General features: G+C 45.2%; 1 protein-coding gene across 8 annotated transcripts in view; it reads right to left on the minus strand.

Moving 5' to 3' along the window:
* Window positions 1-24,101, minus strand: part of ATP7B (ATPase copper transporting beta) — a 46,459-nt gene extending 22,358 nt beyond the window's left edge. The window contains exons 1-4 of one of the 8 annotated variants that reach the window (XM_040542924.1): window positions 23,734-24,101; window positions 22,635-22,864; window positions 20,021-20,079; window positions 1,295-2,522 (exon numbers count right to left, since the gene is read on the minus strand). In XM_040542924.1, the coding sequence (XP_040398858.1) occupies window positions 1,295-2,522; window positions 20,021-20,079; window positions 22,635-22,653 (1,306 nt within the window). In that variant the 5' untranslated portion in view covers window positions 22,654-22,864; window positions 23,734-24,101. Of the gene's footprint in view, window positions 1-1,294; window positions 2,523-3,499; window positions 3,572-8,052; window positions 9,118-9,925; window positions 10,880-13,007; window positions 13,223-13,253; window positions 14,903-20,020; window positions 20,080-20,317; window positions 20,844-22,634; window positions 22,865-23,210; window positions 23,570-23,733 lie in introns of those variants that run through there. The other 7 variants (XM_040542917.1, XM_040542933.1, XM_040542910.1 and 4 more) reach the window with 7 other exon arrangements.
* Between the last annotated feature and the right edge of the window lie 48 nt (window positions 24,102-24,149).

The raw sequence follows: 24,149 nt of genomic DNA on the forward strand, positions 1-24,149 counted from the left end.
GACAGCTACCTCTGCTCAATAAAGATCTATTGGGATCTAGGGGGGCCTTATCCAGCACAGAGAACACAGCCCAACCTGACGGTCATTTTGTCCTTGCTGCCTTCTACACAGAGCTCATAGCATTTCATCTCTACCAGGGAAAAGGACGAGTTTCTCAACAGATTTCTCTTTCTGGAACAATGTTTATAATGCAAGTATTGCAAAATGAGTAGTGGGAGGATTTGCAGCCTCAGACCTCCACACACACAGGCCCACTGTGATCATCTTTGTTCTTTGCCAGGTTACAACCACCCAACAACTAACTCTCCCAGCTGCACTCGCAAACCAGATCTCAGGCGGAATATTTGTATAAAGGAGCAAGAGTTGCCTCTGAATGTGTTAAACACAGGGGCTTCCCTCCTTTTCCACAGATAGATCAGGAGCTCTCCTACCAACAAATTACAAAACAAACAAATCAGAATTAAATGTCACATATGAACTCCTCCTCATTTGTAGCTGTTCCATAGGTTCAGAGGGATTGGACCCATAAGAAAAGCTCACAGGATTGGGTATATCGGGATTAAACCAATTCATTCCAGGCAAACTACATCTGTATCTGAGAGGAAATCTGTTCAGAGCTGAAGCAAGTAAATATTGCCACTTTTGAAATTCAGAGAGATTACACACCATAGCAACTTCTCAAACATTGAGCACGTGTACAAAGTGTACAAACTGTGATGCAGCTGACATGTAAAAGCATTGCCTGCTTCCCACCAAAGGGTACATGAAGCACTTACTTTGCTGAAAGCAATGCTTAGGTCTTGGATAAAAATACTGAAGAAATAAAGGATTAGGACACTAAGAAGAGATTTTAACTAAGTAAAAAGTGGTTTTAAATGAAATGTATTTCTTTAGGTTTGTACTTTCTCTGTATTTTGGAATGTAAATTAAAGCATTCAGTTCGATAGATCTACTTACAGCAGCCTGTAGGAGGCTGGAGTAGTCCACAGGAGGAAACCTACTGCAGAGGGTAGGGGCATCTGCCACTCTGAAGACTTTGTGCCAACTTCCAAGCCTTTAGGTTTCATAATGCAAACTAACTCTTCCACCTCCTAGTGCAGCTTTTAAGAGCTGAAATGAGGTGCTTCACAGCTGAAAGGTCTCTCCCTTACTAAGTGAGATCAGATCAGACCAGTCCCTTAAGAAAGGTAACATCAACACAACATTTTAAGAGTTATCTCCAGAAGAGAGCCTCAACTCAGATATCTCATGGCCTAGCTTGGCACTCTACCCCAGAAGAGAAAAACACTGTTACCTGTCAGCACGGACACATCAAACCCCATATCTTCTATGGCAGCTCTCAACTCCTCTCCATTTGTGACAGCTGGATCATAACGTATGGTCCCAGTCTTGCCAGCTAAAGAAACTGCTATGTGCTGCACACCTTGTCTCTGCGATATTGTCCCTTCTATGGACTGTACACAGGAATTGCAGGTCATACCATCAATCCTAGTAACAGCCGTGCACATCGTGTCGTCCAGTGGCTCTCCGGCAAGACCGCATAGCAAAGCAGGCGATGGAGATGCCTGGTTATTTGCTTCTGAATCATTAAGGAGGCACACTTTAAAGTTTCCGGGTGGAAGGGACTCAATAGCTTGCTGCAAAGCTGACAGGGTAATTAAATTTGGGCTGTACTGTACAACGGCACATTTATGCTCCAAAGACACGTTAATACTTTGCACGCCTGGAAGAGAGGATATGTTTCCTTCAATGTTTCTGACACAGGACTTGCAGTGCATGCCTTCTATCTGTACAGCCACGGTAGCTGTGCTACACATCTTGGCAGCCTGTGGACCCAACCCGCTGCTCTCAAGACTTGCCGGTGTCTCCTTGGGGTCTGCGCTCTGCAGGCGCCCGAGATCAAGCACACCGAGCTTCAAAGGCGTCGATTTACTCTTAACAGTGCAGTCGTACCCCAGGCTACTGATATGGCTCTTGAGTTCCTCAGGCTGAATGATGTAAGGCTGGTAAGCGATGATTGCCTCCTGGTTAGTGAGCGACACCTTGATTTTTGCCACACCATGCAGCTTCTTCATCTTTCCTTCAATGCTGGTGACGCAGGACTGGCACGTCATGCCTTCTATCCGAAGCTTTATTACCGCTTCTCTCGAGCACGGTAAACTTACAGACGCTGGTGTCAACCTCTCTTCTGCGATGTTAGCGTCAAAGCCCATGTCCTGAATTTCCTGGCAAATCTGTGCAGGGCTTATTTCTGACTGCAGGTACTTTACTAGGGCACTATTCTGTTCAAGGGAGACTTTAATACTCACGATGCCCTTCACCTTGGAAATTCGTCCTTCTACTGACTGCACACAAGACTGGCAAGTCATCCCCACAACAGTGACTGCAACAGTGCGCTCTTGGGAAGATGGTGAAGGCAGGGTTTCAAAGCCCTCCTCATAGCCCATGTTGTCAAAAGCAAAATTCTGTTTCATTGTAGGTTCCAGCGCACAGCTGGGAGGGGAATCGGTGTTGGACAAAGCCTAAAGAGAAAAATAAAAATAAAATGCATGTACCTTTATCACTGTAAAAGCAGCAATATTCTTCATAAGCTCTCAAAGCAGCCTACTTCCATCAAAATATTTCACAGTGTTAACTTACACTTGGACTACACTATCAGTTAGCTATGCAGTATGAATCAGGCCTCTGACACTTCTCTTGAGCAGCAATTTTAGAAATATCCACATTCCCAATCCAATCCTTTATAACTTGTGCGCTCCTGCCGTGCAGCCCGAGCTCTGCTCTTCACAGCAGACTGTCACTGGCACAAAGGGTCACAGGAGAGCGCACACTGAACATCTCTCCACAAACATCAGGAGCCAACAGTTTGGCCAAGCCACTACCAAAACAAAATAATACGCCCACAGAAAACAGATTTAGGAAATGCCAGAGCCCGAAACCAGGCAGGACCAGTTGCATGATACCTGCAGCACCATACGTGTACACACAAGGGTCTGGATAGTCTGCAAATATACAGATCTTTGAATTTAAAATCTACTCTCAAAGATTTTAAAAGACATATGTATGCAGATGCTTCCACTATAGTTTAATCTACCTCGTTGTGAGGTACCTAACAAAGATCAGATATTGAGCTCCAAGAGCTCGCTGGTTTGATCCAACACCAATTTTCCAAATGTCACAGCCATCACTGAAGTAGATTAGCCTGAAGTGGATTAACCATCAGTCAAATCATGGCCCACAATACTGCAATTCTACAGTTCAGTGCACTCAATTCAATTGAAAAATGCAATATTAATAAAAATTATAAAGGCGATGCTTCTCACGGAAGAGGTAATGAGCGCACAACTCTCCATCAAAGGACTTCGCAATGGGGAGGACTTAGAAGGGGAGGGACAAGCCCAAGATCTCCAAGTTTCATGGAAAGAACTTCAAAATTCATGTCTGGGACTTGAGGCAAATTTATCTCCTAAAGATCTAGATGGAAGCTACTATGACAAACCTATTAACTTGCTTGTGAAGGGCTCTCCACCGCTTAATAAAGCAATACGCGTCTTCTTTCTGCTAAAGAGAAAAAAACAAACTCTCTCCTCAGTACTGCAGCACAAACGAGAAGCATTTAGGCTGCTTATTAACACTAGACTGCTCCCAGTTCATTTCATGCAGCATTCAAAATTCATTAACTTGATTTTGTTTCATGCTTAGAGAGCTCGGGAATAATGATGTCTAGGGTCACGACCAAAATGGCAAAAATTAAAACTAAGAAATTTGCTTTCAGTCTTCTCTGTACTGCACTTATTAGAACAGAAGGAGAATACTCCCTGGGAAAACAGAAGTGCTGGTAAACAGACAGAGGCCACTGCTTCAGTTGTGTGCGTGCAGCACTCCTCTGAATCTCACCTTCAGGTGAAGGCGGAAATGGGTTTCCTGATGAGCCCATCACCTCCTGCTCTACAGAACAGTTCCCTGAGCTTTTGCCATGGATGTTTATGGAGGCCCCTAAATAAAAATCGAAAGCAATTGAGTCTTCAAGGCTTGACTCCCATTAGCGGTGCAGACTCAGTTCACAGAACCACAGCACAGAAGAGGCTGTCAGGGAGCTCTGAAGGACCCTGGCCCCAAGCCCAGCTCCAGCAGGGCCCCCCAGCGCAGGGTGCCCAGGACCCCGTCCAGGCGCCTTGTGCCGCTCTCCCAGGAGGAGACCCCACAGCCTCTCTGGGCAGCCCGGGCCAGTGCTCAGCCGCCCGCCCAGCACACAAGTGCTGCCTGGTGCTCAGAGGGAGCCTCCTGCCTGCCCCTTGGTGCCCACTGCCCCTGGCCTGGCGCTGGGCTCCCCTGACAAGAGCCTGGCTGCGGCCTCTTTGCCCCCTGCCTGCGGGGATTCACAGCCCTGGGTGAGATCCCCCTGAGCCTCCTCTTCTCCAGGCTGAGCAGTCCCAGCTCTCCCGGCCTCTGCTCACAGGAGAGGTGCTCCAGGCCCTTCTTCACCTGGGTGGCCCTCTCCTGGGCTCTCTCCAGTGTGTCCAGGCCTCTCTGGCAGTGGGGGGCTGAGAACCAGACCCAGCGCCCCAGGTGTGGCCTCACCAGCACTGAGCAGAAGGGAAGGATCACCTCCCTCAACCTGCTGGCAACACTCCGCCTAATTCAGCCCAGAGCCATCAGCCTTCTTAGCAGCAAGGGTCACGTTCAGCTTGGTGTCCACCAGGACTCCTGCTTTAAGGCCACCAGGTCAAACGTGACCCCGAGATAACTAGGAGCGACAGCCACCACCATGGAAGCCATGGATGCTTTGACCAGCCTGGAGCTTCAGTGTGCACCTTCAGCTCTGCAGCATTACGAGGCAGCCCCTTGCTATCCTGGCATGAGCCCACCCTCTGTGCCCCCTTCCCTCTCTGCTTGTGGCCTCAAGGCTACACTCCAGAGATGCTGCGGTAGAGTTGTATAAATATTTTTGCTCCTGTGTCCCTTTTACTCCTGCACACATGGCAGTCCCTCTCTCCTTGCACTTTCCTCCCCAGAAGTTACTGAAATCCTCAACATAAATAGAAATATGCAGCCAGCCCCTCCCCTCAAAATAAAATACAATTGATTAATGGTCCTTATTTAAGTGCAGAAAAGACAATTCCATGCTTATTTCCTCCTATTTGTGCCCTCACAGTTTAAAAATAATACGGCATCATATATGGGGAAAAAAAGCCTGTTTGAAAAGTGTCTCTCACACACTTTATTTCAAATGCTGCATAACCTTAAACATTCATTTATGTTCATGTCTACTTCGAGACGCTTATTTCAGTATTGTCCTTTGTCCCCTCTTCCCTGTCTCCAGCTCCCACGAGATTTGGGTCATAGCAAGAAGCTCTCATCTTCATGAACACCCAGCACAGCAAAAAGATTCATGTGTGCTACAGGAGCTCACTGTGTGCATTTACTTTTCCTTGTATAAAGGCATTTGTGTTCCTCATTCTTTGATGAAACTGAGGAAGAGCGGGGTGAGACACGCAGCCTCCTCGCCTGCTCCTATCCAACATGTTCCTGGCAGCAACCTGCAGCAGATGGAAAACAGGCAGCATCACAGCTCTTGGGTCCTTTGCTGCGTCTCCTCCACCCCACACTCACTAAGCACCTCCATCTTCCTATGCGCCTACTGAAATAAAAGTGATTCAAATTAAATAAAGTGATTAAAGGGTATTTACTGGCACCCAGTCTGCTGAAAAAAACATAAAAGCAAGGACTGATTTTACTATTTCAATGCATTTTTTTGTCACAGAAACATCAAAACTTGGCCATCAATTGATGTTTTGGATAAAAAGATGTACCAGCATTTAGAAGAATAGGCAATATTTTGTTCATTATTTGACAAAAACTGGCATTTGTGCTCTGTATGAGAAACATCCTTATACATTTTTTTTTATTATTAACAAGGAAAAAAATAGAGAAGTGGGTATAAAAAAAGAGAAAAAAATCTCCCTTAAAAAAAATCAAAATAATTTGAGAATCTCTCCCCCCTCCAAAACAAACAAACACACACACACACACAGAAATGTGCACATATTCAAACACACTATCTAGAAAGTCTTCAGTATTTTTTAACAGCTTCAAAAAATGCTCCCAGGATAAGGAGCATAGCCACATCTACGGGCATATCTGTGCAAAGGGGTGTTTCTACACTAGATGAGAGGACAACAGCAGGTTCACGTAAGGAGCTGACCATCAGGCATGCAGAAATGTGCACATTCCTACATGTAATCTCTACATTCCAGCATGTAGTCTTCCTCAGGCACACTCTAGGTCTCAAAAGAGGGTTTCTTGAGAGCAGCTAACAGCTGCACGTTAAATGGCATCCAGGAGACTCTAACAAAGATACACCTGCAAAAAAAGCCCAATCTGGGACACCCAGGTAACATTACCGAGACCAAGGTCACCACGCAAACACCAACGCTAAGAGAATGGCAGCTGGTTAATCCTGGTGCTGCCCAGCCTGACGCTTCCAGGCATCACCCCTCCTGCTTGCTTCTGCCCAGAAACCTGAATGAATCAAAGAAGTCATCTGTCTGAACATCTCAATCTGAGCAAACTGGCTGCAGTGACCAACTCTTTTTGCCTAACGTGCCAAAGGAGGCCTGCTTACTTTAAAGGGGACGTGTACACAAAGTCTGTTTGCTCTACAACACTCCGGCATATTTTTACAATGACTACATAAAAATTATGTAAATAATGAAAACATGAAATTAGGACAATTACTTCCCTCCCCTGTTTTGCACATAAAAGTTGCCACTCAAAAATACAAAACAGAGGGAGGATCTGGTCTGAAAACTGAGAAAACCTATTAAACAACAGCCCTTAAATAGAAAAATGATTTTAAAAAAAGGGAAGACAGTTAAGTAGGGACCCATTGGAAGAGAAGCAGCAATAGCTGGAGATGGCTTTAAAGGAAATGCCAGAGGTGAAACTATTCCCATTTACAGCAGGCAGCTCCGCCCAAGAACCATCTGAAACCATTGACATGAATGGGTCTGATCCCAGCTCCCAGGACAAGGATTTCAGAAAAAACCCATTGGTGTCAAGAGTTGCCCTCCTTGCTGTCTCAGGCAGGAGTTGAGCCTCTGTGCCTGCCCTGGAGAAAATCTGGGCCTGGGGGCAGCAGGAAGAGGCCAGAGGCTCCCGTTCCCCTGGCAGGAAGGAGATCGTTGAACAAGAATACGCCGCGGGGCTGGAATAACTTCTTGGGAGAGCGTGGAGGTGGAGCAGAGCAGGGTGACACTGCTGGACTGGGAGTGCCCAAGTCTCAAGTCACAGCTTGATGCACAGCAATTTGCCCTGTGGTGTCCAGAGCTCGGTGGCAGGTCCAGGAGGAGAGGTGTCTGCTGCCTGTGGCCTGTGCAGCTGGTGGGGCAAAACGGCCCTCAGAGACCCAGGCCAACGTCCCCGAAAACGAGCTGCTTCTTTTGAGTACTCCCATTCAGAAGTACAAAGGCCAACGGTTCAACACAGCACTGAAGGGCTACAGAGCAAACCTGAGGAAAACAACTGAGCCGGAAGAAAAAAAGACAACAAAAAAAACACACAGCACTGGGCAAGGCCCTCCCTCACACATGGTGACCAGCATGTATCACCTTGTCATCCCTTTCCCCCTCACTTCCCCTGCCAGGGAGGTGCAGCCACCTCCCAAACACCGGTGTAAAGCCCTCAGTCTCCCAGATATGATGCTGAGGCCATGCTGGCTGCACCCCACAGCTCCCCAGGCATCACCCACACTGACATCCCCACAAGGGGAGCTGGGCTGCCCTCAGACATCCACCGCCTGCTGCTGCCACGCTGCTCCTGCTCCTCATCTTTCATAGCCAGGCCACACCACTTTGTGCCTCAAGAATCCTTGCCGCAGTTGTCCCTCCTTTGGCTGGGACACCAAATTTCATATCCTGAAGTTCAAGAGCTGGATGCCTCATCACGATGCCAGGCAGTCAGCTGGCAGGGAAACGGGGCTCGGCCCGTTGAGCAAATTCCCGAGATTCTCCCCGTCTGCTTGCCCACAAACGCCAGATCTCAGCCTCTCACCTGGTGTCTCTGAAGGTTTTGAGCTGCTCTTTCCCCCAGACATCCACAGGCTGAAACCAGCTATTGCCCTCTTCCCTCGAAGCACACAACTGCCGAAGAATTACCTTATCTGTCACTGCTTTACCCTCCCTGCTTTGCTCTTTCACAAGCTGCTGATTCACGGCTTTGGATTCAGGCAGGCAGTAATGCACAACCGAAAAGCCACATACTAGTAATTAAATACTTCAGATGTTTTCCCAGTTTGTTATAGGCTGCCAGCGAACAACAAAATGAGGACAAAACAGCCTTGGGAACGTCAAAGGTCCAGAGTCTTCAATTTCACGCCTCTAACAGCGTCATTTCTGAGTGGGCCGGAGGCAGAAATTCAGCTCTCATCCTCCTGAGCAAATCTCAGCGCAGCCTGTCCATCCATCTTGTCAGCACATTCTGTTTAGCTGCATCAGGTCATAAATGGTTGTTCTTCCTTCCCTCTTCCCTCTCCACGCCTCAGAAAGATCAACACGTGAGTACCCACTAGTGTTAGTATCTACTTCTAACACAGCTTTTTGTTTTCCAAATGGTTCCTGAGTCTTAAACAAGGGGGGAAAAAAAAAAAAAACACAATCTCCACCTGGAAATTGTGATTCAACAAAAATACTACTTTAAAGCCATGTAACTTTATGGTGGTTTTGTTTTCAAAACGCTAAGCTGCCCTGATGCTTCTGGCCTGGGTTTGCTTATCCCCTTTTAGGAACAGGATTTTCCAACAGGACAGAGGATGGGGAAATGTTTATGCAGTTGCATTCAGTGTTACTGAAATGATACCCATATACACCATACTTAATAAGCCTTAGAGACCTAAACAAGTGTTTTTAAATTAAAGAGAGCTATATAAACCATACTAGGCTCAGTGGGAAAGGGAAAAGCCTTGTCATAAATGGATGGTTTCTAACTTCAAATTAGAATCAAGCAAAACGCCTTGTGATGTTCTTCACTGCTCCGATATGAGCAGCCCCATATATTCCAGCAAACTGAATACAGAAGAGATCTTTTAGCAGAACAAAGTAATTTATGTCATGACTGTTTTATAGCAAACATTTATAGTGTGAGAAGTAGAGACAGGCAAAGCTTTCACATATAGTTGGTCTGCCCTCGCTGTTTCATCCCAGTCTGATTATTTATTTAAGCCATTCTAGTATACACAGTTTCAAAGAACACACTGTTTATTCTGAGAGGTTGTTTTCCTTAAATATACACTGATCCAAATTACATTATTATAATTTGTAACATAAACTTTTAAACAGCAAAACCTCTTTTTTAAGTAATAAACCTCGTAATGTTTTCAGCAGCATTGATCTTTCCAAACCTCTTCTCCATAACAGCCAACCTCCAAAACTACAACTCTGAATTACAAACTAATATACCTGTGGCAACATTTTATTTATCAAGAATTTTTGTTAGTATTCACTTACTAGTTATAAATAAACTACTTACCTACAATTATGACCTTTTAGCGTTTCTAGAATTCCAGAGAATAACCCAGTACTAGCTGATGTCAAACTACTCAAGCAATCACAGCTCTAGAGGAGAAATATTTCCTCACTAAGAATCACCACTCTATTATTAGAGGTGGAGCTGGAAAAACGCTCATTAGCGAATATAGCATACCTCATTATTAATATTTGCTTTCAAAGATTAATTTCAGAGGCTCTCGAGAGGACTTGGCATTTGTGTACTACTTGTTGCAGGGCACAGATGCATGCTGGGGATGGAAATAATTTAGATAAAGAAGGTTTAGCACATTAATATACAACCCAAGTCCAACATGCTTGGTTTAAAATTCTCCAGTTCAGCAACATCTCTTCCCTCCCAACACAAGCAACAGCTCACTGACCTGTCTTTCAATTGTATTGACTTCTGGCAGTCCCATGGAGTTATTTTGCAAAACTTTCTCTTCTTTCTGCAAGTTACTGCTTGCTTCTATTGGAGATCCTGCTTTGGGTTTTTCACCGATAATCAGTAGTTCAGGCACATCATGAGCTGCCCGCCGCTTACGAATAGACACCAGGGTTATGTTTTTGTTGTTTAAAGTAGCTAAGCAGGGCAGTTCCCTTCTTATTTTACTGTCCACTTTCCTCTCCATTATCTTTGCAGGCTTTAAATATTGCAACGCCAAACGAAAGCTTTAGGAGAGCAGTTAGGCAGTGTGCCTTATCAGCAACTCTTCTTTCAGCTACGTTTACAACACTTGGGGAGCTCTGCCCGCCTCATCAGCGTGCTCATTAGGCATTCCTAATGAAATCCCAGATGTAACCTGTGATCTTTGTGTACGCTGCCCGCTGCACTCAGCTACCTCCTCTGACTGCCAGTTCAAATGCTTCCCACCAATTGGCAGCCCTCGTGCTTACCAAACCGCAGTCAGCGCCGCTCGGCTTTGCGCACGGCGTCGCGGGCGGCTCAGCCAAGGCTGCCTTTCACAAGCTGCTCAAACATGACCTGTGTGCAGCCAGCCGGTGCATAATTAACTCAGACACCCAGGCATTAGCTCCTTGTGGCCACGGGCACGACCACGGCTCCTGCAAAGGGCAACGCTGGTATGCCGCTTCCCTTTTCCGTGAAGTAACCAGGGATTTCTTGGATTTTTATCCAGGAAATGGTCCCCTCTAACACTTTAAACATGATTATGATAGCTAAGATTCCTAGGCTGAATGTCTTTCATTTATTTAGGGCACAAGGACAGTCGTTCCTGGTTTCAAAAGGGAAAAGAAAAAGACCGAGTACCATATTTGTGCTTTTTAAAGTGCAGCTCTTTACCATCCCCAAGCTTAACTAAAAATAAACAAACAAACAGAAAGCTAAACCAGCAATTAGTGCCATGAAGGAGAGGAGAAAAAAAAAGAAAAAAGAAAATAAAAGAAAAAGTATTCCCTCTGGCAAACCCAGTTCCCCTTAGATCCTCTCATCAGCTCCAGGAATGTCTAATTAGACAGCCATACGAGATAGGCACCATCACTACAAGTGTCTAGAGCCAAGCTGGATGTATTTCCCTGGGGCTGCCTGCCCCAAATTCACAGTGCTGTTCTAACCTGGCGAGCGGGACCTCGAATTCCCTGAGCATCCAGCAGTGCAGTCCACTTCTAAAGGCACCCCTAAACGGGTACCTAAAGACTGCCCATGAAGGAAAATTACACCATATAGTCAGTGTGTCAGCAATTCACACCCCCCCAACTATGCACTGACCTCACTGCATAGGCAAGCCTTAAAATGATCGCTTTACATTTAATCAGAAGCTCTTGGATTTGGAAAAAAAAAAAAAAAAATCACCAAATGCACTCCCACGCAGAGATCAGCACACAGGATCAAAGTCTCGGCACAGCTCAGTCACGGCAAAGAAACCTGAGGACACGCATGGCACTCCAGCTGTCTGGCAGGACAAAGTCAGAATCCTTTTACTTTTTTCCCTTGACATCTCTCGCACCCCTGCTCGCACCACGCAACGAATGCGATAACCCTCTTTAGAAAAGGAAGGTCTTCTGCGAACGAAGTGAAAATCAAAACGCCATTATAGCACCATTTTGCGTCACTGTCTTAATGCACAAGAACAGGGATAACTGGAAAAAGAAAAGTGAATTTGAAAACGTTTTGAGAAATGGCACTTCTAAAGAGCATAACAAGCACGTAATGACACCAGTACAATTTAGGACAGGTCCACCAGAAGCTTTGTTAGCTACGAGGTGAGAAAGGGAACATCCCAGCAGAAGCTCTCTCTCTGCTCCCCATTCTCTCCCAAGTGACTGCAGAGACCCAACCTACATAATGTTTCCCAAAAAAAAAAAAAGGAAAGAGGTAAGGAAAAAAAACACTCCCACGTCAACAAAGCCAGGTGACCATCCTTGGGACCGTGCCTGGGAGATGGGCTCCCCAAGCAGTTTGTCAGGTGCCCAGCTGGCAGCGCGGAGAGGTGGATCTCGGTGGAGCCTCTAGCAGGGTCACATACAGTATTACCGTAGCTCAGAACCGGGAGCTGGAAACGATCCCAGGCTGCTGGCTTTTACTCAAAAGGAACTTTTCCTTTTCCAGACTGCTCAGATCTTAAGTACTAATAGTTTTACCACCACGCTACAAGGCGTAAAGCATCTGTTCTGTATTTATCGATAAAACTGGTTAAAAAGGCACCTGACTTCAGATGGAACACTTCTCTTAAAAGCTGTCTTTAATTCTTCAAAATATTTCATCTTTCTGACTTTACCTGGCTTTGAAACAACCGAAAATCCTACAGTTTGATTTATGTGAAAACATTTAATTACAGTGTCTTTAAATACTAGGGCTACATCTACTCATTAAAGATAGACATCCAAGTTAATAATCTATTTTTTGTCTTTCTAAGGCAAGCCAATTCTCTGACCCCAAATCGAAGATACTGAGAAACTCAGCTCTGCGTACTAATTTCTATTCCAAATAATGGAAAATTCAAATTCTAGAATATCTTAGGGAACAGAAACTGCAGTTTCTGGCCAGCTCTAAGGTATATACTCAGTCCACTCACCTCAGATAGTATCTTTATTATTCAAAACATCCCAAACCCTACCTGGCATGCTGCTACAAGTGACTAATATTCATGAGATATCATGTGATGAAGCTTGCTGTAAAACAAATTTGAGGTTCACCCCAGGCTGAGGTTCAACTTCGGCTGAAGGAATAAAGAAATATTTAGTAAGTCTTCTCCCCACCTCCTCTCTTCTAACCCCCAACTTCTGAGCAATTCTAAGGTAAAAATCTATTTGCTTGTTCCTAGAAGTAGTGGAAACAAGTTCTTACTTAATGCCCTCATGGTCCTCCTCCTTCAGCAGTGCTGAACGCTGACTTGGAGGTGGAGGAGAAGCACACGAGGCTGTGTTTTGAACACCTCTACAAGGTATTTTACAAGGTATTTATAGACATAAATATATATGTACTTTTACAAGGTATTTACCTACATTAAAAAGAATTATTTTGCTGGGAGGAGAGGACAGTTTTCTACAGCTCTTCAGACGAAAGGAGTATAAGATGTATTTCAACACAGCTAACTGATGTGAAACTGTGGGCTCCAGCAGAGATCTGTGGCAATGGCGAATGAAGCCCGTGCAGCTGAGTTACCAGCACCAGCTCTTGGACAAGCGCTGCCATTCACAAAGCGGAAACACCCCAAGCATCTTGTAAAACAAAACCCAATTTCAATGTACCTTAAAAAAGCAGTCTGAAAGCTCAGAGGCCCTGCCCTCTCCCTCCCCCCTCCACAACTCTCTCGTGGCCCAGGAGCCAGGTCTGAGGGACGCGATGTGGCACCCCAAGGGCAGCAATGTCTGCTGGAGGAGCAAGGCAGCTGCTTGGAGTTACCCACCCAAATTGTTTTCCCCATTCCTGCTCAATTAATTGCCCCTTTGGAGCTGATGCTAACTGTGTCAGCTGCTAACAGCAGGTGAGCATTTTACTGAGGGCTGAAGGAAGGAGCCGCTGCCTGTCTCACCTGGTAACAACAACATGCCCTGGTTGGAGGCTAGATGTTGCACAGCTGAGAAGCTTTACCAGGAAGAATCACTCAGGGGTGGTAGCATGGGATTTAGAGGGCAAATACAAAATCTGGCTGCTGCTTTTGCAGCACTCTGCTAATGCTGGAGGAAATATTTTCATCGTCATTCAAGAAAATACAAAACATACCAAGAAAATTGACTTTGACTTAAAGCCTCAGCAGCTCATAAAACATGTTTTCCCCTTTATGCTACTTGCTACCACCAGAGAATGTATTAAGCCCACAAAAAGTACGTCTTTGTGTAAATTATGCTTCCTGGGTGCATTCATCCCTGGCTTTATAGGATGACTTGTCCTGTGCCTAATCCCTCTTGTCCTTCTTGTCCAAAGCAAGCATGTTAAAATATTCTTAACAATGCCTCGAAAGATGAGAAGCTTGGGAGCAAGTTAAAAATCAGTAGCCTGGAGGTAAGGGGGTCATATTGCCTTCACCTGACAGGCAAACAAAAGGAACCGGTTCAGATACCTGAACATCACGTCAGTGTAAAGACAGACTTCAGTATTTACACTAAACTAGAAAGCCAGTCTGCCTTTGAATATAAAAATAACATTTTTCTACTCTCCTCATCGGATATCAGATATCTGATATACAATCCATTCCAAGGCATGCAAACAGTGACATCAGGCTAAAAAAAAAAAAAATAATTTCACATTTGACTGTGTTTTGGGTTCTTTTAGACTGTCTTCAGGATGCACTCCGCTAAAATTTTGGAAATTCTCCCCCATTAAGATAGAGGCAGACTGGTTTTGTTTTTTGTGTGTGTGTGACTGCAGAAACTGGAGCTTTAAGAAGAACAGAGAACTGCAAAGCTCCTAGAAACATTACAAACAATGCTGGTAACTCTCAGTTATCAACAGGCTGCTACAAACACCTAGCCAGAGCGTGAAACAGAATTTCTCCTCCCTCAGCGCCCTCTTTAAGCCAAAAGAGGAGTAGTGATTAAATGCGTGCACCACTTCTTCAAGCAAGCCCCTGCTCTTGCCCTGCAGCTGCTTTCAGCCGGACAAAGCGACAGCTGCAGCTGAAAGTTCAACGGAAGCTTGGTCACATTCACGGTACAGAGCCACATCCTTGACTTTTCTGAACTAACTGGCACACTTATTACAGAAAAAAAAAAAAAGAGACCTTTTTATAACTTAAGAGGGAACAAACTAGACAACTTTCCCTCTTCAGTGGCATTTGCTCTCAGTTTTGAGCCATGAAATCAGAAGGATACCTCCTTGGCTACAATGTCCTGAGAAGGCTGGCAGCCATCAGATACCCAAGTGTTTCTATAAGGTGAACGATATTCAGATTCCTCTCAATAGATAAGGAAGTGTGATCACACGTAATAGTATTTCTTACGCTGTAAGAAAAAAAAAAGAAACCTTTCAAAACTCTGAAATACAAGGAATCAAATTCCTACCTGCCATGAATAAAATTGCTTAAGAGTTGATGACCTCATTTCAAATCAAATCAGCTCAGACTTTGGCTCCAGCTTTTCAGGAAGCAGACTCAATCTTCTCTAAATATTTAAAAACGGTTGTTTGCTCTAAACCAGCAGGACTCGGCGGAGAATCTCTTTTGTAACAGGGCCCAAAAACGCAGACTCATTTTTTCACTCCACGGCTTCTTCATGACTGCAAATTGCGTGGACTTGGTACTTTGTCTGCTTTTAGCAGCATAGATTTCAGCATGATAATTTCTGTTATCTGTATTTATAGTGCAGGAATTTGTTTTCAAGTGCCTGGAAACTACCACGCTGATCATATTACCCCCGGAAAAGGCACACCTTTTGGGTCAGAGTTTAAGTGCAAAGAACAATTGCAATCGGGCTGAATTAATTCAAGTCCAGCTCCCCAGCAACATTCGGCCGTGTAGCAGGCGTGTGGCACCTCGTCGGGTGGTGGTGGCACGAGTGTGGCAGAACTTGTCGGGCAGTGCCACCACAAACCCACTATTTGCAGTGCTGTGTTCCCACTGCCCTTAACTCTCTGATGCTGTCTGTGCTTTGCTGCACCCAGCTCAGAGCTGGGGTTTGGTTATAGAATTCGAGCAAAAGCCTTTCTGAACTCCACGCAGAGAAAAAGAACCCGCATTTTTTCCACCTTGACTGCACTATTTTAAATACGGCTTGGGAATGAGTAACATTACAAAAGTAACAATTTTAGAAGGCTAATTTGAGACAACAAAAAGACCTGTTTATTACCTGTGAACTATATCAGTCACTGCTAAAGATCGTAACTTTTGTCAGCTAGCTTGGCTATCTACATTTAGAAATAAGACTCAAGTTCTTAAGTCTAGTTTTGTTTCGTAAATTTCCTAGTATTTTTTGTGGGTTTTTAAAAATATGTTTTATATTTGTTTTGAATAAATACTGAGTCTCTGAACTGTGATTTAGGTAACTGGGAAGCCTGAGGGTTGTTTTGTTTTGTTTTTGTTTTTTTATATATTTTTTTTTTAAGTAAGCTACTGTTGACCTTGTTGCAGGCAAACTAATAGCAGGCCCTCTCAAAACTTCAATTAATTTTTCCCCTGTACAGATCAGGAATGTAAGCCTACACCTTCAGTGTCATTCGTCTATATTACATATCCTCTAAATCTGTCCCTCACTGTAGAGCCCACAATTTAGATTTACTATTAGTTCCTTCCCAGCACTTATTATATTATCTTATTATTTTATATTACTTATTACTTATATTACTTATTATATTATCTATATTACATATCCTCTAAATCTGTCCCTGATTGTAGAGCCCACAATTTAGATTTACTATTAGTTCCTTCCCAGCACTTATTTCTAGTCATTCTGGTGGTCACGTTTGACAGGCTGAGATTTCAGTTTGATGAGTCGCCTGACACTGCGTAAAGAACACAAAGCCCATCATATCTGTAAAGCATGAAAAAAAAAGAAAAGGAGAGGAGAGGTAGAGAGGAGAGAAGAAACCAACTTGGATTTAAGCCTGTATTTCTGGTTCTGCAGCTACTGTTTAATCCCAAGTCCAACTGCTCAGCCTTTGAATAGGAGCTTGTTTCATCACCTTCACTTCAAGAAAAAGACAAAGCAGGGGTTTGTGTTGGCACTACAAATGCCACATCTAAAATACAAACGTACTGCCTTTTTTAGGACAGCCTAGATATGTAAGGCAAGCTCAAATTCAGCTTCTCTTTACTGTTGTTTCTGCCTATCTTACATTGACAGCTGTCTAAAACAACTTCTTTGCAGAAAGAGAGGCCTCTCCAGCAATTCCCAAATCCCTAAGAAAGCTTGATACCATCGCTCCTCACCTCAGCACCTGGGGTCCTCTGACATCCAGTCCTGACCCAAACCCCCATTGCCCTCCTGGTGTTCCAGACAAAACTGCCTGGGAAGCAGGGCTACCCCTTTCAAGATCATCCATTTGGTTCTTTTACTCTTTTTCTTGCCCTCTCCCCGTGGTCTGGTTGCTGTTACTGGGTAGAAAAACACAAGAGGGTTTGGGGACCTCTCTGTGGCCTTACCCCTGCGGAGGGCAGACCCTAGGCGACCCTGCCAGCAGGGGCTCATGGGGACACGGCTGCAGCGTGACCCCGACAGCCTGCCTGTGAGGCCGGGGCTCTGCCACAGCCCAGCCAGGCCAGCACAGGGGCCCTGCTCATTTTGGAGCCTCCTGAACTGCAGCTCTGCCCTTGGGCAGCTTTTTCTTCCCAACCTGGAGATCAGAGAGCTGCCAGGCCCCCAGCTGGCTCCCTGTGCCCCGGCAGGCAAGAAGCAAAGAGGGAAACTTCTGATGAGGACACTACAGGCACACAGGAACATTCGGAGGTCCAAACTGTAACATGTGAGTTGCTGTTTAGCTAACCTATTTACGGTGTTTTCCTGCAAAATTCCTGTTTGCTCTTCAGGGCCAGGAACAACATCGTGCTGTCCAGGTCTAATACCCGGCGTGAGCGTGCTGCCAGCTCTCGGTCAAGAGCCCCAGGCAGGGAGGTCACAGCTTCGATCAGTGGACAACATGTACTTCTCTACGGGTGACCATGAAAACACGTAGACTTTGCCTCGATAGAGCAACACTGATCCACTGCAGAGACTTATAGAAACTGAGAGGAGAAAGAAAATATAAAGATGAAAAGACACTTGTTGTTATTTTTTTCTGCTGGAATATCTGATGATAATTCCGTAATTATCTGATGGTAATTCCGTCAAGTAACAAGTGGCAGCCTATGAGACATGGTGAGGAAGAATGAAGGTAGAAATGTCATAGCTACAGTGACACTGAGGGATGGACGGCAACAGCAAGGCAACTGCTACTAATTTTAAGCTCTCTCTTCAACTCAAACATATGCTTCAAAAAACACCTGAAGGAAACGGCAACAGAGCAAACCTCTTTCTGTTTACAGAAAAAAATTATCTGAAACATGTAGCACCTGGACTGAAAGACGCAGTTAAAACCCTGCTTTGAAATGTGTACAGCGTTTCTCAGGTTGTTTTCTGTGGTATATGCACTTGGCTCATCAAAACTGACTGTAAAAGCAGTCCTTATTTATTGCATGAGCACCCAGAGGAAACTGAAGACATTTGACTCCTTAAAAAAGAGCTCCTGGGAGCTTACAACTGTGAGACAAAACACTTTCGGGCAGCGAGATGGATGGTATTTCCATCTCTCAGGCATCTTGTCATTTCCAGATTTCACCTCAGCCTGTTCTACAGAAAAAGGATGTCTCCTCCAAGGACACGTTTAGTCAAAACTGATGCATTCTGCAGCTCGGTATAAAAGAAGGTAACCATCCTGAGAGTTGCCAAGCAACCTGCTGAGATTTATTCACTGCCCTCAATTCCTAGGAAGCAGAGATGCCAATCCATGGAAATTCAGGGTCAATTTATTTATTATTCTCTCCTGTTACCTCTGCTTGTTGAAAGAAAAGGTACTGCGTCAGGGAACGACTTTTAAGCAGCTCTAGTTCCCTCCCCAGAAGAGAATCTCTGAATCTGCACCATGGGAAAATTGCCACCCCTTCAAACTTTCTTTATCCCCAGAATAATAAAAGGTCAGAGGAGGTGGCAAGGCACAGTGCCTGCATCTCTCATGTAATTCTCTTCTGTCCTGCTCTGCAGCCAGTTTCTGGCTATTTTCTCTTCCCTGATCCGTGCCAACGAGCCAGACATGAGCACAGAATGCAAATCCTGACTCGTCCTGGATCCGCATGAAACAGTTTGGGTTTGCAACCAAACAGTACTCCCCCCTGCCTCCTGAAACAGGCAGAGGGACGCACACACAAATGCATGTGCACAAACGCATCCTGAACAAGTCAGGGCAGGATTTTTCCTTTTCAGCCTGTGAACCCTTTAAAGTCTGATGATAGGGCTGAAAAAATAAATAAATAGCAACTCAGTGAAGTTGTGCATCTTCCTGAGCGGCTTCATAGTTGATTTAAACAGATATAAGTTGATTTTCTTTTCAGTTGGTAAGTTTCGTAGTTGATTTTTAACAGATATAATTTAAGGTACTGCTGTGAGAGAGATGATCCTTCATGATCTCCTTCATGTCCTGACTAGGTGTATATGGCCACAGAGACATTAGTATCTGCATAAGGGAGGAGGAAAAGAAATGGGGGTGTAGGTCTGCTATCACAGACACTCAGAAATGCTCCACGGCCCCTCAGGAACCCAAAACTTCCAGCTGAAAAGGCTGGGACTTAAAGCGAGTCTACGTGTTCCTTTGCAAGCTCAGGGATGTAACTGGTAGGGCTACAACAGTTACCATCTCATTTCTGCCTGTGCTCTGAGTTGCTTGAATGTTTCCTTCACCTGCCCTGAAAATGTCAGACATTTTTCCTGCTGCTGACTGCTCAGGAGAACTGACAAGAGGCCATGGGAAGTTAAAACACTGGCCCGGTCCACAGAACTAAACTCCAACAGTGGAATTTATTTGTTTTCCTATGTAGTCCTTGTCCAGCTGGGACAACTTGCGTGAAAATAATTTTCTGTCAATCAAAACCGGTGGGTTCCAGCAGCTGGAAGTTGCCTGGTGATGCAAATAAAGGTATTTTATAGGAACTCTTGCAAAAATTCTGTGTAGATCCAAGCTGCTTAATACTTAATGTTTCTGCAATTCTCCATTGATTCTGTCAAAAAAATAGGACAGTTTTTGCTCACAAACACACAGTGCAGGCATCCGTGCCCTGGAACACCTAGCTAAAAAGTAAAGCTGACAGTTAGAAAAACAAAATCCTAGAATTGCAACTTAGTTAGAAACTTTAATATTATATAAGTAAAAACAACCCCATGGTGTTTTGTCCTTAATATATATATGCCACAATTTATTTCCAATACTTGTTTTTTGCTTCATGAATGTTTAGTACAACTTTATTTCTGCCTTCTGTTACTACGCAACGAAGAACAAATGTACTGTAACATTCAACAACCTAACACAAGAAACGTGCAAAAAAGGAGAAACTTACTGTGTATATGAACGATATAAGATTCTTCCTGCTAAAAACAGTCCCCGGCATTTTGGCAGCTAAGAGAGAGAAACTTGTATGAGAAACTCAGTACCACACAGGGTGTATTCCAGAAAGAAAGTAACCAACAGTACAAGAAAGTATAAAGACCACATGACTGTCATATGAATACCCTTACACAATATTAATCCAGTTTCTTTGTGTTTATCACTTGCCAGTGGTCTTATTTTTACCAGCTTTCTTGTACGTGGAGCACTCAGCAAGAATGAGAGTTACAAAAATGTACTTAAAAGCTACCTCCAATGCCTCACAGGCTTGAGGAGAACGCATTGTGAGTGGATTCTGCTATTTGTTTTGAATCCTGCTTACTTGTTTGCATGGATCTTCCTTCAGAGTGAGGACCTTAATAAGGAAAGCAATTAAAACAGGACAAAAGTGCTTACAGAGGCAGCAAAAGATGAAAAACTCGGTACATCTCTGAGCAGGTGAGAACAAAGCCAACTTCATGACAAGGCTCGTTTCATTTCTTTGGCATGTCAGCCACGTGGAATTTCTACAGACAAGATGTTTAATAGCATTCCCCCTGCTGGAGTAGGAACGCTACAGACAGCCCAGCGCTGCTCTTGCTGATGTTACTGGCAGTACCTTAAATGCATTCATCCAGTATCTTCTGCTACGTATGCATTAAGGTGGGGAAGTTGTGAAGTGATGACAACCCAGTTAGTCTGCGTTGGATATTCACACATTAAAGGTATCCTTTGCAGTCTGTAAGGCTGTCAGCAACACAGTTTTCACATTGGTCACATCAAAAGCTGAATACCCTGTGATTAAAAAAAAGCTAACAAAAAAAAAACCTTTGAAAGTATTAATACAGCTTGTCTTTAATTACCCCTAGATGGACTACAGAAAAAATAAAACAGATCAGCAGACCAGAGCACCTCTCCTGTGAGCAGAGGCCGGGAGAGCTGGGACTGCTCAGCCTGGAGAAGAGGAGGCTCAGGGGGATCTCACCCAGGGCTGTGAATCCCCGCAGGCAGGGGGCAAAGAGGCCGCAGCCAGGCTCTTGTCAGGGGTGCCCAGCGCCAGGCCAGGGGCAGTGGGCACCAAGGGGCAGGCAGGAGGCTCCCTCTGAGCACCAGGCAGCACTTGTGTGCTGGGCGGGCGGCTGAGCACTGGCCCAGGCTGCCCAGAGAGGCTGTGGGGTCTCCTCCTGGGAGAGTGGCACAAGGTGCCTGGACGGGGTCCTGGGCACCCTGCGCTGGGGGGCCCTGCTGGAGCGGGGCTTGGGGCCGGGGGCCTCCAGAGCTCCCTGACAGCCTCAGCCGTGCTGTGGTTCTGTGAACTATAAATTATTAGAACTGAGAACACTATTTGGTACTCCCACCACCATGCAGATTTCTCCCTACAACAAGCAAGTTTACATTGCTTCCAAAATAAAGAGAGCATCCCAGGCAGTCTGAGGTCACTATAAAATATGCCCGAAGATCTGCAAAAGAAACAGGGGCCCCACTGTACTGCACTCTTCTCCTGCTTAGCGCTGGTAAAGATCTGGAAAAGTTGCACCAGACTATGCATTTGTTTATGCAGATGCTTTATTTCAATGTGGCTGAGCTATAGGTCATATGCAGCCTATGTATAGGTTATATGCAGCCTTAAAAGACATCGTGTTTCCTGCATTATTCCACATGGAAGTACCCATCAAGAAATAAGTGTACATTATAAGGAAAGAGCCATGAAGCCTCAAAAAAAAAATAACCACCAAAAAAAATACATCAGAGATAGCTTCTCCTGCCAAAACAATTCCTCTGGCCTATCTGTTGTTTGCCTTGGGAGCAAAAGCAAGACAAGAACAGTTCTACGAATACTTTGCTCTTGAACTGTCACCAGGAAAATTATGTGACTGTAGAGGCTTTGTAGCACTAAAGCTGGCCAGTCGATCTGCATCCGTGCAAAAATTTTTCTGGGAAGTGCCAGACCTATGTCCCACAGTGGCAATGCTGTGCACAAAGCATGCCTGGCTGTCCGGCTCCCTGAACAAACTCTGAGGCTCTCCCTGCTGGAAAGTTCACGCACTGCAAATCCAGTTTGCTGCCACAAGGCAGCTGTTTCTGTTGTGCCTGTGGAGATCAGTCTTTTTCTTCCATTTGCCAAAATGCACAAACATATACATTCCTTAAGAGGAGATTTTAGGAACTCACAAAAAAGTGGTTATACCATTTCAGGAAAAGCAAAATATTTTGTTGGGCTCAAGCTAAAACATACTCCCGGCACTTAGGAATCCCTGAAGAAATGATACGCCTTGCGCTGGAAGCTCTGTAAGCTAAATCCTCATTTCTCATTCCCACTACCACTAAGCTTGCATGAGCCTTGACTGGAAAGAAACAAGTTTCACTTTTCTAGCCATATGAAGTCAAAGGTGTCTGATGACTGAACAGAGAGTTAAATTCAAAACACAGCATCTGTCATGTATGGCTCTGGCAACAAAATGGTATGTAGATGTCTACCTTTTTTTTTTTTACTTGCTTCTCAGAACTCATTTAGTCTCATCTTAATTAAGCCATGGCTAACTTGTGATCCATCAGCTTCATAAATAAACTCAATCTAAGACTCATACCTTCCAAGGGAGTGGCCATAAGCTCCTTTTCAAGTCAGTGGAGAGACACACAACTTTCATCATCTAAAACAGACCAGACTGCTTGTCCCCTAGAAGAACTATGCCTCTTCTCTGAACCTGGGCAGTTAGCTTCAAATGTTGACATTGCAAGAAATGTGTCTCGAGTTGAGAGGTGTGAATCCAGCACAGATCTCTTCTGCAAGCATCTGACATGCTCTCAGGCAGCTGGTCTGTTGGGGAAGAGAAGAAGATTAAGGGAGAGTAACTAGTGCCTGTTGCTCCCAACGTATGAGAAGTGTTGGATCAGGAATGAACTGTTAGAAATGTTAAGTCACTCTTGCCAGGCTTCCCAAGACAACTGTTCCAATGTAACTGCTCACATAAAGGCAGAGATGCCCTCGAAAAAAGTACAGGCAGTTGTAATTAGGGCAGTAAAGGCATTTAAATAACATCAGTAACAACTACTACAACTCTAACTTTCAAGGCTTGACACGTTTCCAACTTTCACCCCCACATGAGGCTCCCTGTAAGCAGCACTCAACCCAGGTGGGTCAGCACCAACTAATCATTACTTACACTCAGCTCTTTCCACTTCCACCACAGCAGAGGCTTTGTCTCTTGGCTTCAGGCTGTAGCAATGGCCAAATAAACTCCCGGCCCTACAACATCTGCTGATCAGGAAGCCACAGGAGGACCTTCACAAGCATCCCAAACAGCCCCAAGACCTCAAAACACACCAAGAGCTATGACATGGAACAGAGCACTTCAGCCTCAACGAGGTTGAAAGATCAGGGTTTGGTAGAGGCAAAGCATCTTCAAAATACCTTCCAATTTTGGACAGATCAGCTCTGCAAGAAACTGGAGACAGACTTATCTGCAACAGATCTGCCTGCACCACTATCACCCACTAAACCATGTCCCTAAGCGCCACGTCCAGCCTTTCCTTGAACACCCCCACAGATGGTGGCTCCACCACCTCCCTGGGCAACCCATCCCAGTGCCTGACTGCTCTTTCTGAGAAGAAATGTCTCCTCGTTTCCAACCTGAACCTCCCCTGGCACAACTTGAGGCCATTCCCTCTAGTCCTACCACTAGTTACCTGTGAGCAGAGGCCGACCCCCAGCTCCCCACACCTTCCTTTCAGGTTTTGGCAGACAGGGCCACAATGTGTAAACGCTCCCCCTCATCTAGCTCTCGGCAGCCTCACACGGTGAGGGGGCACACACCGGGTTTCTCACCCCGCTCCCCAGGCGGCCATTTTAGGTACACGAAGGCTCCCTGCACGCCACAGCAGCAGCGTTTGGAAAAGCAGCACAGCTCAGTTTCACCCTACACCACTCCTCCGGTCTGTGAGTATCCCCCTAGTGGAGACAAAACGGAAGGGGAGGTAAAAGAGGAGGTAAAAACCCAAGATCCAGCAGCACCCCCCGCAGACCCCACAAACAGCGCCCCCTGCCTTTGCCCCCACCACCCCCCTGCTGCCTTTTTCCCTCCCCTCAGGCTCCCATTCTATGC

This window comes from Cygnus olor, chromosome 1 (genome assembly GCF_009769625.2).
Source record: "Cygnus olor isolate bCygOlo1 chromosome 1, bCygOlo1.pri.v2, whole genome shotgun sequence".
Lineage (NCBI taxonomy): Eukaryota > Metazoa > Chordata > Aves > Anseriformes > Anatidae > Cygnus > Cygnus olor.